At 47.4% G+C, this 14,561-nt stretch overlaps 1 protein-coding gene across 2 annotated transcripts in view; it reads right to left on the reverse strand.

Annotated features, from left to right (window-relative positions):
• Lgmn (legumain) overlaps nucleotides 1–12,223 on the reverse strand; it is a 34,957-nt gene extending 22,734 nt beyond the window's left edge. The window contains exons 1-3 of one of the 2 annotated variants that reach the window (XM_026780779.1): nucleotides 12,119–12,223; nucleotides 4,130–4,197; nucleotides 957–1,138 (exon numbers count right to left, since the gene is read on the reverse strand). In XM_026780779.1, the coding sequence (XP_026636580.1) occupies nucleotides 957–1,100 (144 nt within the window). In that variant the 5' untranslated portion in view covers nucleotides 1,101–1,138; nucleotides 4,130–4,197; nucleotides 12,119–12,223. The remainder of the gene's footprint in view (nucleotides 1–956; nucleotides 1,139–4,129; nucleotides 4,198–12,118) is intronic. The other variant, XM_005343476.3, reaches the window with a different exon arrangement.
• Between the last annotated feature and the right edge of the window lie 2,338 nt (nucleotides 12,224–14,561).

Here is a 14,561-nt window from a genome sequence, read left to right on the forward strand (position 1 = left end):
CTATATAAACCTTTTAAAAAAGACAGCATAACCAGTCACATAGAAGTCTGCCTTTAAAATATAGTGCGGTTCTTTCCGGTTCACTACCAGTGCAGCCCTGGCCACTTTCTAATTGGGGAACAGTCTCACTACCCCCAATTCTTTGAGCATCATTCCCCAGTCTCTGCTCGGCCCAGCCTTTGCTGTCCCAGCAGACTTTCTTAGTCTGAAGTGCCATTTAATGGACTCATTAGCTGTGTGGTCTTTGTGACCGGCTTCTTTTAGCATTGTGTTTACAGTTCATCCATACTGAAGTGCACGTATTTACTCCGCCCCTTCTGTGGCCTGACCATGTTCCTACTCACATGTTCCTACTGGCTGATGTGAGTAAGGCTGATACTAGTGCAAGATTTTACACAGACATTTTTTGTTCCTTTAGAACCCACACCCTGGGGTGGGATCTCTGGATAAGGGGTAACTGTTTCTTCACCCTCTCTCCCAGACTGCCAAGCTGCTTTCCCTAGGTCACCCCTTCTTCCCGGCAGGAGGCTGACTGTTAACTGTTCTTAGTTCTCACTTCCACAGGAAACACCAGGAGAGATAAGGTAAGGACAGACACTCGGAGGACTGTGTTCCCCAGAGCTTCAGCCCTGCTTGCCTCCTTCCATGGGGTCTCAGTTAGGTCACCTCCCCTCTTTAGCCCTCAGTGTCCTTTCTGTAAATGAAGGTGTTAGCTCAAGGGCTCTCACCTGGCAATCTTGCCCCAGGATATGTGGCAACGGTGACAGGCAGGCAAGTGATGCCGCCATTACCTCAGACACAGTACAGACCCAAAAAGTGAGTAACACCTGGTTCTGAAGGCCACTGCTAAGGGAGGCAAGGAAATCCTGCATCAGACTAAGGCAAAACTGTCTTTCAAAATGACCACACCACTTTGGGGAGACAAAGTCAGTGATAAAGAAACTTCAGTTTCTTACCTGGTGCCGGTAATTATACCAGCCATTGGAGCCCGCCACAATCACCACCCAGTGCTTCCCGCCGTCCTCGGGATCATCCACACCAACGGGAAGAGCACCCGCACCCAGCACCAGGCTGAGAAGCACGGCAGCGGTCCAGATCATCCTGCACCCTTCTCCGCCTTAGTATCAGCTACCGAAGGCTAGAAAGGAAAACGCAGAGCTGGTTAAAAAGGGATGAGGACTTCCGGAGATAAGATCCTAGCAACTGAGTCAAAGGGCAGACTGCTTAGAGCAGAGGAATGTGCTGAAGTAACAGTGAAGACGAAGGAGAAACTCTTGGAGCTGCGGTCACTCACTGGTGGGGGGCAAAGGGCAGTCCAGTCAGGTGTGCCGCAACCAACCAATTACCCAGAAAGCACTTAGGCCAACTTCTCAAGTTCCTATCACCACTCAGAATGAAGCAGATGACATCCCAGCAATCCCGTGCTGGTGATAAGTCTACAGCACACTCTCGACTGTCTGTGCAAGAACACACAGGACCTCGCGGAGCATAGGAAAATCTGCAGAGCGACATAAAATCGAACGGGAATTTCTTTTGCTGGGTGGTGGGTGGAAGAGGGAAATCTCTTAAACTGCCTCTTTTATTACAAAAACTGTTTATTACTTGCCAAATGTATTTCTATTTTTTATTTATTCATGGGGGTGGGGCAAGTACTGCCGTGTTATGGAGGCCAGAGGACAACTTTAGGAAGTCGGGTCTCTCCTTCCACTCTGCATCCCAGGGAATGAACTCCAGTCAGCTGGCTTGGCAGCGAGTGTCTTTGCCCACTGAACCATCTCACCAGCTCCAATGTAGATTACTTATAAAGTTTGAAAATTCAGTGCAATGATCAATAGTGTGAACTTAAGTTTCCAGGAAGGAAGCACTGGGGGGGTGGGGAGGAGGCTGCACCTGTGTTAAAGATTCTACAAGACCAAAGGACAAAGGACTGGGCTTCAAGATTATGGAGTTAAAATGTTGCAGACTGAAGCCAAATTACCTTGGGCTACTCCTAGCCCTTTGAAAGACATCCATTGTCCTTCCTCCCGTGTCTAAACCAACATCCTTGTGACTATCAAAACCTTTCAATGTAGGCTTAGCAGATTACTAGAGTCCACCAGTTCAAAAGCCAAGAATGTCCTCAGTTAGCATCTAAATTCTCCAGCAGTGACTCCTTTGCTGTCTATGGCCCCCACCACAACATGTGGTAAATACTTTAATGACTTTCTTTGTTTTGTCCCTAATGAAAACCACATACAACCACTTCTACATGGTATTTGTGTTCCCTGGACCATGGTCATTCATCTTTAGCTTCGGAATAAACTGTGTATCCCCTCTGAGGTGAGAGCTATGTTTTTGTGTCAACGCTAGTGACAACGGTGATGGACAGTTTAAGCTAAGTGTGAGACATCTGGATAAGGTATAGTCAAACTTTCATTTCTGTCTTGTCTGACACTCAACAAGTACATGTGTCTGTGCACCAGGCGGTGCAAACATTTTCATGTGTTTTACCACAGGGGAGGTTAAGAGCATGGACCGCTCATGCAAGGGAACGCAGTTCAGTTCCCGGCATCCATGTTGGGTGGCTCACAACTGCCCTTAGCTCCAGTTCCAGGAGTCTGACACTCTGCCAAGCTCCACTGGCACCTACACTCACGCGCACACACCCACACACACACATACATACATGCATATACATAATTAATAACAAAAACAAAAACTGCTTTTAAAAAAAAGGAGGAATGAAGGGAGAGCAGAAGAGGGTCTGAAGTGGCACAGCCAATGTCTCTGGAGAGTTATTCTTTGGCCAAAGACCTTGGTGTTCTAGATTCCTGTCCCATTAGTTTCTGCCCCAGAGTTCTGCATCTCAAGACTTTATGCTTAAGGAATTACCCAGCCTATATTATACTTTAATGCCAAAACTTGTTTTGTTTTAAAACAAATGTCTTGATGTGTTTCCCAGGCTGGTCTCCAACACCTGGGAAAACAATCCTCCTGCCTCAGCCTCTAGAAAAGCTGGGACTACAGGCATGTCCCACCACACATGCTAATGCCAAAACTTTAAAGACCCTTCTAACACAGGAGGTAGGTAAGGCCATAGGCTGGCCACCACCCATTGTGACATCAGCTTCTCCCTGTGTCCTGACTGTGTGTGTTCTGAAATAACATACCCAAGCCTGTGACCCTGTGATAAGAGGTATGAGGTCTCAGCAGAAAGGAGCCTGTGGGGCAGGCTCTGCCTTGCTTCCGCCCTCAAGAAAACACACAGCATTGAAGGCTAGGTCTGTGGTCTATCTCTAAGCAGAAGAAGATCATCCTCTGACCTAACCCTCCCAAATCATATCAGAGAGGAGACAAAGGAGAGAGGAGAGGAAGGAGGCCCTGTGTCTGCAGAGAGAGGGGAAGGAAGCCAGAGTACCTAGGGCGGAGCCTCTAGTGAGGCCACGTCAGGCACCAGTCCACAGGAGGGTCTCGTTAGGTACAGACAGTGACCATGAAGGACCTGCATTTCTAAAGTACTCCTGGGTACACGGATGCAGCCAGCCTTGGATTGCACTTGGATGCAGAGACCTCAGACACGAGCCCCATGGGCTCCCATCCTCCTGGGCCCTAAGCTCAGCATCCCAGCACTTGGGACTGGAACGCTTGGTCACTTCCAAATAGAAGCACCAGATTCTGAGTCTGTAAACCTCAATGAGTGCAAATTAAGGTTCCTCTTTTTCCTACCTCCTTCTCTTCCATCTCCCCCCACACCTTAGCATTCCAAGCCTCAGTGTCCCCCGCCCCTTAGCAACTCAAGTTCTGAGATTACAGCGCGCACCACCACGCCCTGCTTAAATTCCCACTTCTTTCACCACACTACAGTGCTTACGGAGAAGTAAATCTAGGAAATGCTCCCAGGTTTACTGTTTGGTCACTGGGGTGTGGTAGATTGGGGACTACGAAACAACACACAGGGTTAGAGAGCTGCTGAGGTGGTTTCAATACACGGACCTGTTGATCTGTTACTGTTAACCCTGATTAGGGCCATCGTGAGGCATATTTGGACAAAGGACAAGCAAGAGGACACCAAAGAGCAGAAGCTCCTGTCCCCAGAGCTCTGCAGAGCCCCCCCCCAAGGTCCACGTGAGCACCAGCAGCGCTGCCTCACCCTGGACTTATCTGGCTTCACTTCAGCTGCCCGGAAGCTTTCCCCAAGGCCCAGTCAGCAATGCTTCTCTGTAAAAGGTCAGACAGTAAATATTTTTGATTTTGCAAGCCAGAACATCTCCAACATAATTAATCATATGATCCAACCAGTATTTCATAAAAGCAACCATAGACCATATGGGAAGGAATGAATATGGCTGTTTGAATAAAACTTTATTTAAAAAAAAAAAAGGTAGCAAGTTTGACCTATGGGCCAGTTTGCTGACTTTGCCCTCAAAGAAACAAAATGGGCTCCTTTGGCCCCAAGGACAGCCAGAATGGCTATTATAATCTCCCATCAAAATCACCAAACTGGTCACTGGTTTATATCAGACTCTGCTGAGTTTGGTTCGTGTGACTTAGTCCCAAAAAAGGGCTCATTCCATGGGTGGCATTGATATGTGATTTTTTTTTTCTCCTCGTATTTAGGGGGAAAAGAAATCAAATCCACATGGCTTTCAATGTCCAAAGTCTCCAGATCCACAAATTTAACCAAGCTTGGATCAAAAACACTTCTGAGAGGTGGGGGTGGGGGGAGGGTCAATCTACCATTCATGCATAAGGATCTAAGTTTGAGTCAAGAGAATCCATTCAAAGTTGGATGTAGTCGCGGTCACCTGTAACCCCTGCACTCCTACAGTGAGACTGGAGGCAGAAACAGGAGAACCCACGCACACAAGCTCATGGGTCAGATGGCCTGGCGTATACAGCAGTGAACCACAGAGACTCTGTCTTACTCAAACTGGAAGGCAAGGATCAACACCAGAAGTTGCCCCCGTGGCCTCCACAGGCACCTGCAGCATGCACACACCTGCACTGGCACACATGAATGCGTGTACACACACACATACAAATAAACACATCACATACATCCGGTATATATGAACGCATATGGGGGCTGCACCTATGCTGAATGTGTCACTATCTCCAAAGCACAACAGGATGACAACTAAGCACCTGGAAGAGTTAATTAAAGTTACACGATGGTAAGCCTAGGGTCTATACAAACGATGCCTTTTCAAGGAAAGGACTTACTAGAGCATCCTATTCAGCATCCAAGGGAACCTTGGAAGCAGACCCAAGGACACCCAGATGACTGTCCACCCTGACTGTGAGCAGCAGTGGAGCACACTCAGCCAGTCTAGCTACCTCGGTTAGCGGGCACTGCAACAGCCATGCAAACCTAGCCCTTCCTGGCTGCTTTCAGTTTGTCTTCCGGTCCTCTCACGCGCATCACTGCACTGTAGGAAGGAGGAGCAGACAGGCAGAGGTCACTCATCCTCACAGTGGATGATCCTTGTGAACCCACTGATGGAGGAAGGTCATTGGTTAATTAAATAAAGAAGCTGCTTGCCCTGATAGGTTAAAACATAGGTGGGAGGAGTAAACAGAACAGAATGCTGGGAGGAAGAGGAAGTGAGTCAGACTCAACAGCTCTCCTCTGGGGGGGGGGGGCAGACTCCTCAGAGAGACACGATGCTCCACTCTTGCAGGCAGAGGGGAGAGCTCTGCTCTCTGAGGCACACGCGATGAAGCTCCAACCCAGGATGGACGTAGGCTAGAATCTTCCCAGTAAGCACACCTTGGGGTGCTACACACAGATGATTAGAAATGGGCTAAATTAATATGTGAGAATTAGCCTAGAAGAGAATGGGCCAAGCAGTGTTTAAATGAATACAGTTTGTGTGTTGTTATTTTGGGACATAAGCTAGCCACGCAGGCGGCCGGGGTGCTGGGGACACAACCCCCCCCCCTCATATTACTACAACCCACATTGTTCCTTCCAGACGAGGAGGAAACCGAGACTGGGAGGCGGGGAGAAACCTGCAGATCGGGGACATGAATCAGGCTGAGTGGGCTGTGCCTGTCCCGTTGCACCACCTGAGCTGGAAATCCTGGTACATCCATGACCACAGACACCGACAACAGCTCCAGCCTGGGACCCAAACTGTGTGGGTCTTCAGACCTTCCCCAGGCCACCCAGGACCTCTCATGTGCCATTTTAAGGCACGAGGAGGAGCACTTGTGTGTCCCACCATGGAGACCCAGAGCCATACACTCCCTAAGTCAACTGACAAACCTCATGAACTTTCCCAGTTCCCAGTCGCTATACCCACCATGACACTGTACTGTTCACCAGCAGGACACTAGGCCAGAAAGTCAAGTTCAGGACTTGACTCAACTTCAAGAAACATATCACCAAATGGGCTTAATTCAGGTAGGGACATTGGGACAAGCTGAGCATTCCAGATAAACTGTCGTGAGCCACAGGTAATAAAGGCATGGCCAGGGGAGGGTCATCCAAGTAGAGAGGTCAAGTTCAAAGCCAGGTATGACACCTGCCTTACCACAAGTGTGACCTCTCACTGACAGCTACCACTCAATACTGGCTCTGGGTCAGATGCAGCAAGCCAAGCCAAGAAGCTGGTTAGCTGGATGATGATATTGTTGAGGAACTTCCAAACAGGCAAGTCTTCACTGTGCTCTGTTCTCTGGGAGGTTAAAGTAAACAGCTCTGTAAACAGTGATATGGACTATGAATGAAGAGCCTGTGTCTGCTGGACTGTCTGCTTGTTTTGTTGTGTTGGGTTTGTTTGGGTTTGACACAGGGTCTCATTATAGAGCAAAGATTGACCCGGAACACACAATCCTTCTGCCTTCAACTCCAAGATAATTACAGGTGTGCATAACTCCTTCCGGCCAGCTAGGGCTGTTTCCTTAAATTGTTTTACTGTGTTGGCTTTCTGTTTTCTTTTATTGTATTGTATTCTGTTGTATTTTGAGACAGTCTCAGGTAGCCTAGGTTGGCCTCAAACTCACCGGGTAACTAAAGATGACTCAGAATTTCAGATTGGCAGCCAGGCTTGGTAGCAAACATCTTTAATCCCAACACTCAGGAAACAGAAACAGGCAGATTTCTGAGTTCAAGGTCAGTCTGACCTATTGAGTTCCAGGATAATCAGAGTCAGACAGGGAAACCCTATCTCGAAACACCCCACACACACACTCCAGCCGGGCAGAGGTGGCACACGCCTTTAATCCCAGAACTAGGGAGGCAGAGGCAGGCGGATCTCTGTGAGTTCGAGACCAACCTGGTCTACAGAGCTAGTTCCAGGACAGGCTCCAAAGCTACAGAGAAACCCTGTCTCGAAAAACCAAAAGTTAAAAAAAAAAAAGAAGAAGAAGCAACCCCCCCTCCAAAAAAATTTCCAGATTCTTCAGTCTCCACCTCCCAAGTATTGGGGTTACAAGGTGCCTTGTACCCAGCCTTGTTTTCAGTGCTAGGGATCAAACCTGGGGTCAGTGCCAGGCAAACGCTCTATGATTGAGCTTCATCCTCAGCCCTAATTTCTCTGTAAAACAGGACCCTCTGCTACAACACAGGGCCACCACTCCCTTTCTAGTAGGACGACAGGATAAAGACAGCTTTTGGGTTTCCTGTTGAAGACTAAGGTAATTATATCCCATCTCAAACAAAAAATGTCCTACTAGATGAGTATATTATCATTTTCCTCAACTAGGAGAATTGAGATTTGGTGAGGAGCCAGATTCTGTACAATCGAACCTAACCAGGCCCACCTAAATCTGGTTCCATTGAAACACTGTCTGCCTACTTCCTGTGGAGAAAGGCCCTGTGTGCAAATAACTCTCAGGCAGACATGCAAATGTCCCAACAAAGGGAGGCTAGGTTGACTTCCTTTGACCCCAGGCCACCCCACCCCTTTCACACTCCAGTATTTCCAGGCTGCAGTCAGGGCTGCACTTTGGAGCGCCCTCTGAACTGGCTATAATAACCTCAACAAGTTTTCTTATTAATAGGTTGAGCAAACCCTTAGCACATGTTCATTTTTAAGAGCTGTACAGGGAGAACTTCCCCTTTAAAAAAAAAAAAGCATTTTTTTACCATTAGAGAAACCACAAGCATCTAACATACTCCCAGGCAAACAGAAGCAAAGCCGTCAGTAGGAAGCTTCAGGAGTCCAGTGACATAACCTCCAATGATTGGTTGAGTTTCTTAAGACTTTCGTTTTTAATGCCTAGTTGAAATTTGATTTATTTTTTTGTTTTGTTTTTCGAGACAGGGTTTCTCTGTAGCTTTGGAGCCTGTCCTGGAACTAGCTCTTGTAGACCAGGCTGGCCTTGAACTCCCAGAGATCCACCTGCCTCTGCCTCCCGAGTGCTGGGATTAAAGGCGTGTACCACCACTGCCCGGCCCGAAATTTGATTTTTTTAAAAAACAATTCTTTAGTTTATATTTATTTGTTTGTTTGATGTATGTTGGTGTTTTGCTTGCATGTATGTCCGTGTGAGGGTGTCAGATCTTAGTTACAGACAGTTGTGAGCTGCCATGTGGGTGCTGGGAATTGAACCCAGGTTCTCTGGAAGAACAGTTAAGAGTCCTCTTAACCACTAAGTCACCTCTCCAGCCCCTGAAATTTGAATTTCTTAAATCATGATTATTATTTTTGAAACTTGGTTTCATTATAGCCTGTGGTCTTTTCCAAAAATGACTAAAGGAAGCTTTCATGTTTATATGTTGGCTCTGAGGTTAGACCTTTTTGTTTGTTTGTTTGTTAATTTTATTTAAAGAAAACCCTGGCTGGCCTGGAACTCAAAAAGATTCACTAGACTCTTTCTGAGTGCTAGCACTAAGGGTATGCACTACCACACCCAACCTTGAAATCTGACTTTTTTGTATGTGTGTGTATGTTTTTCAAGACAGGGTTTCTCTGTGTAACAGTCCTGGCTGTCCTGGAACTCACTTTGTAGACCAGGCTGGCCTCCAACTCACAGAGATCCACCTGGTTTTCTCTCCAGTGATGGGAACATTAGGCTTTTGATTTCACCCTTTTTCCAAGTAGCTACTTTGTTCTAAGGCAGTGGTTCTCAACCGTCCTAATGCTGTGACCCTTTAATACAGTTCCTCACGTTGTGCTGACCCCCAACCATAAAATTATTTCATTGCTTCTTCATAACTGTAATTTTGCTACTGCTGTGAACTGTAAAGTAAATATCTGATATGCTGGGAATTGAACCCAGGTTCTCTGGAAGAACAGTTAAGAGTCCTCTTAACCACCTGATGTGTGACCCCCACTGTGGGGGCTGCAACCCATACATAGATTGGGAGCCACTGTTCTAAGACAAACAGCAACCTCATTTTCTTTCATCTTTTCTCCTGATAGCATCAAAGTTTACATTCTCTAATCTGGATACATAATTATCTAATTAAGCTTTTCTGGTTAAAAAAAAATGAGTCTCATCACGTGTTTATTTAATCATTCGGATTTCAACACCATCAGTGCTCGTGACAACTTACTCATCATAAACTGAGATTTGATTTTGGTCTACTAAGCAACTTAAAAAATTATATCAGAGGGTCATGGAGATAATTCCGTGGATAAGGATATTTGCCAAGAAAAGCTGATGGCCTGATTCCTAGAACCCAGGAAAAAAAAACTGAGTCATGCATCTGTAATCCCAGAACACCACTCAAGGAGGAAGGAAATGGGAGAATCACTCAGATACTGGAGGACCAGCTAGTGTGAAGTAAGCTGTATACTCTGATTGCCACACATGAGCCACAGGACAAATGCAACTGTGCACATATATGTGCACACACATACACACACACACACACACACACACACACACACACAGATACTGGAGGACCAGCTAGTCTGAAGTAAGCTGTGTACTCTGATTGCCACACATGAGCCACGGGACAAATGCAGCTGTGCACACACACACACACACACACACACACACACACACACAATTAAGAAAAAAATAGTGCTGGAGCCAAGAGTGTTATCACAATCTAAAATTCCAGCATTCTAGAGGCTGAGGCAGGAGAACCACTGCAAGTTCAAGATCAGACTGGGCTACAGAGCAAATCCCTGTTTCATAAAAATAACAAACACACCAGGCAATGCTATCATGCACACGGGAGGCGGAGGCAGGTGGATCTCTGTGACTTCAAGGCCAGCCTGGTCTACATAGCTAATTCCAGGACAGCTAGCGGTGTTACACAGAGAAACCCTGTCTCAAAAAAGAAAATTAAATTAAAATAACAATCGGGGCCTGGAGTAGCATACACCTTTCAGCACTCAGGAGGCAGAGGCAAGCCTATCTCTGTGAGGCCAGCCTGGTCTACTTAGGGAGTTACAGGACAACCAGGACTACATAGAGACACTTTCTCAAAAATATAATAATAATAATAATAATAAGCATATCTCCAAAACAAAGTCATAGGAAAATTCCAGAAAGAGTTTTCCCTTCAACACGGTGAAATGTGACCATGTGTTTGCTAATGGCGGCCACATCACATATACAATGGAGGACCCAGAAGAGCAAGTGCAGGGCTCCCATCACTGGAGCGGTCACAACGCTGTGACTCATGTGTTTCTGGCAACGCTGGTAACAACAAGCCACTGGGCTGCCAGTCACCTATAATTATGTGCCAGGCATGACCCTTCACCGGTTACTCCAGAGAATCCTCCCAGCTACCATAAAGAGAAAACGTTCTAAGAGGCAGCAGCCAGGATGGCTGGGCAGAACACCACATCATCTCTAACCAGACCTAGCAGGCCATCCAGTGAGTGCTCTACACCAGCCCGCTCCCTGTGACAGCCCCCCATGGTGTAGGCACAGCAACACAGACTACTGACACGTGTCACGGAACACATCCCCATCAATCAGCAACATCCCGGGCATCCTGAGGACTACTTCCTTGTAACTCCCCTGGAGGTTATTGTGGTACCCTTCTGGTCTTCGGTGTGGCCTCCTCTCTAATACTGTCTACCCTACAAACACTTCAAGATAAAGAGAAATCTACACTAAAGGCAGCTCACTGGGTGTTCAGGACAACACCCAAATTTCCCGCCCCACTAAAGGGCATTCGAGACGCACCTGCCTCTCCCCTCCTGGAACAATTCACTCCCCACATATAATTCCTTATTCCAAACAGACTCCACAATTACAGATCCAAAGCACTGTCCACAACGTCGCCTTGCTGTTTTCCAGGTAATGTGAACTCCTCCTCCGCCCCACTAGCCACTGCCCATCACCCAGCGCTCCAATTTCACTTCACTCCCTTCTGCACGAAGTCCTTACTCCTAAATGAAACTTGAGTATTGCTCTGCACACAAAGGACACCTCTATCCTTGACAAAATAAACTCGCCTCAAAAATCTTAGCAAACTATATAGCATGATGGCCCAGTCCTGTAATCCTGGCCTGCAGAAAGATGAGGCAGGGAAGTCACTGAATTCAAAACCAGCCTGGGATACACGGTGAGTTTGAGGTTCTGTCTCAAAGCCAAAACCAAACAAAAGCCTACTACAGCCCAATAAATGGTTGCTTTGCAGCCCAGAATAAAGAATATTCCAGTCGTTACAGATCACAGAGCGAGTCTTAAGCCCTGACCACTCATTTTCATTTATAAAACGGAGCATGTGACATAAGTTCCATCCTCCAGCCCTCAGTGTCTAAACAGCTGGCCCAAAATAATCCTAACCTTAACAGGGACCTGGGACCACACAAAGCCAGCTTTCACTTTCAAGATGGATGTGAGCCGTCCTGAAACTCACAGCAGCTCTTCTCGGAAGGAATATTCGGGGTATTTCTACAGAGGTGTTTTTGTTGAGATCGGGAATTGCCCCTTTCCACGGATGCAATGCTCCAAGTTAAAAATATCAACAATCACCTGGAACCCTGCCAGGCCCTGCCCGGCGATGGGACCTCAGCGAATCGACTCCTCCTTTTGCCTCAGTTTAGCCCTCCAGGGAAACCCGCCGTTCCAGCAAAACACAGTCGCGACACAAACAAGCCTCGGACTGGGTGGCCCCAGGAGGGAAATATTACTCAGAATTGGTCGAGGGATGGAAAACCTAGCTAAGAGCCCATAAGTCACCTCTAGTGGGGCGTGGGTCCTCCCGGGGGCCAGCGATTACCTGGGCGGGTGACCGCCGCTGTGACTGCAGGACCGTGGGAACTCCAGGCGTCACGCAGCCTCAAACCAACCTCCTCCAGAGTCCGCCCCGCTGTGATTGAGCTGCGCCGCCACCGCTCGAGAGCTCGGATACCTACATACCCTGATTGGTGCGATCTCGGGACGTGGCGTTTAAGAAAACCAATAGAAGCTGAGATTGAGGCCGGCTAGCCTGAAAAACTACAAATCCCGGCATGCGTGGGCGGGGCTTCAGGGTCCTTGGGCGGGGCTTCAGGGTCCTGTGGGCGGGGCTCAGGGTCCTGTGGGCAGGGTTGGGCCTGTGCACCTGTATGATGAGCTAGGCTTGAGCACCTAGGTGTCTGGGGACTCTAGAAGCATTGAAGGATCACGCGAAATCACTGGTCTCCTGATTTGTCAGTGTATGAGCCTCCCGAAACTCGCCTGACGTCCACCCCCAGGACTGTTGTGATTCTGTTGGTCTGCCTTGACCTGTGATCACAACCCCGAGTGATGGATGACCACTCCAACTTTACAGACAGGACACCTGACAAAATCATGGAGCTTAATTGTTTACCAAGCTCCCGGAACACTTTCAGGGGCAGAAGCAAACCTTAGCAGTCTGGTTCCTGAATTCAAGATCCTAATCTGCTGTTATGTTTCAAGTGTTGGGCGTCACCGTGAGCTGGAGAAAGAAAACACTGTGTGTGCAAATGTCATGAGCTATCTATCAATAAACAGAATCAATGCCTTCCTACATGAGTATATGAGTATATCAGGACCCAAGACAGGGCCACCTTCCAGGGGTCTCTCTCTCTCTCTCTCTCTCTCTCTCTCTCTCTCTCTCTCTCTCTCCCCCACCCCCCGTGTGTGTGTGTGTGTGTGTGTGTGTGTGTGTGTGTGTATCCACTACCTGAAGGTGCATATACACACTATGCATATGAATGTAGAGGTCAGAGGTCAACCTCAGGACCCATTCACCTTATTTTTGTCTATGTGTGTTTTGGTTAGGTTTGGTGTTTTGAGACAGGAGCTCTCTAGTCCTGGCTGTCCTAAAACACAATATGTCTACCAGGCTGGCTTTGACCTCAGAGAGATCTTCATGCCTCTGCCTCCCAGTGTAGGGATAAAAGCATGCTTCTCTATGCCCAGATCTACCTTCACTTTTGAAGCAGGATGTCTTATCTGGCCTGGAGCTTACTGACTGGGACGGCCTGCTGGCCAGTGAGTCCCAGGAGTCAATCTTTGTCCTCCTCCCTAACAGTCAGATTACAAGCATGCCCCATCATACCCAGCTTTTTGTTTTTTTTTTTTAATAAGTGGGTTCTGGAGATCAAACTCACATTCTCATACAAGCAAAATATGTACTTTGCCAATTGAGCTATTTCCCAGCCCTGAGTTTTTTGGGCTTTGTATTTTGGTTTTTTGTTTGTTTGTCCCAGTAAATCTTCAGACCTACTCCCTGTTTTGATTAATAAAAATGTATAAGATTATAGCCACACCTGTCTGCTTAGTATCATCTCTGGTGATTTTTGCAAACAAGGCAACCTTGAATAGACTGTAAGGGTTTCGACTTGAAGACAACAACAGACCCTTTGTCACACAGCTCTCTGGCCCAGGTCCAAAGCTTGAAAGTGACCTTGAGCTTCAAGTCTAACTCGTGACCAATCACGCTTTCAGGTCTTCCACCAAGAATATGCAAAGCTCATTCATCTCCTTCAGTGTATTTACCAGGCCCCTTTAAATGCCACCTGTAATGAAGTACTGAGAGAAATAGGATTTTGCTTCTTCCCCTTGGGAACTGACTGTCCTGTTGGAGATACCAAGTTGCGTCCTTAACCACTCCCTTTCACCGACAGTAAATGGTGGACTTTGACTGTTTAAGCCTTAATGATGAACGGAAAGTGGTGACCTGTAGCCTGATATGTTTAGACAAAGAGTCTGGTCCAGCCCCTTTGCTCTCCCTCAGCAACAGTTGAGCTGAGTGGACCGGAAGAGTAGTACTTGTCAGTGGATAGCCAATGGGAGGAGCTTCTGGGGGTTGCCAGGGTGATGGTCAGCCCAGGAGACCTGCAAGGTGACATCAGAGAGGCGTGGGAGCACAGGTGAGCTCTGCTTTCAAGTTATCTGGATTTAGATTTCAGTTCCACGCCCACTGTAGCTGCAGGACCTGAGTGAGCTCTCAGTTCTGAGGTTTCCCCATACTCGGCATCAACTGAATGTCCCCTAAACATTAGCCACGACTTAGGCTAGGTGATCCCTTGAGCAGTGGGTGTAACTTGAGAATTTTAATGAGGAAAACAAGGTAGCTTGGTATGGTGGAGAACACCGGTAAATCCCAATGCAAGGGAGACTGAGATGTGGGGGATTGCCTTGAGTTCAAGGTCAGCCTGGGCTACACGACACCCAGTTTCAAAAATAAAGAGAAAGGTGTGGAAAAGAAGAAG

The sequence above is a fragment of the Microtus ochrogaster genome, chromosome 1 (genome assembly GCF_000317375.1).
Source record: "Microtus ochrogaster isolate Prairie Vole_2 chromosome 1, MicOch1.0, whole genome shotgun sequence".
Taxonomy (NCBI): domain Eukaryota; kingdom Metazoa; phylum Chordata; class Mammalia; order Rodentia; family Cricetidae; genus Microtus; species Microtus ochrogaster.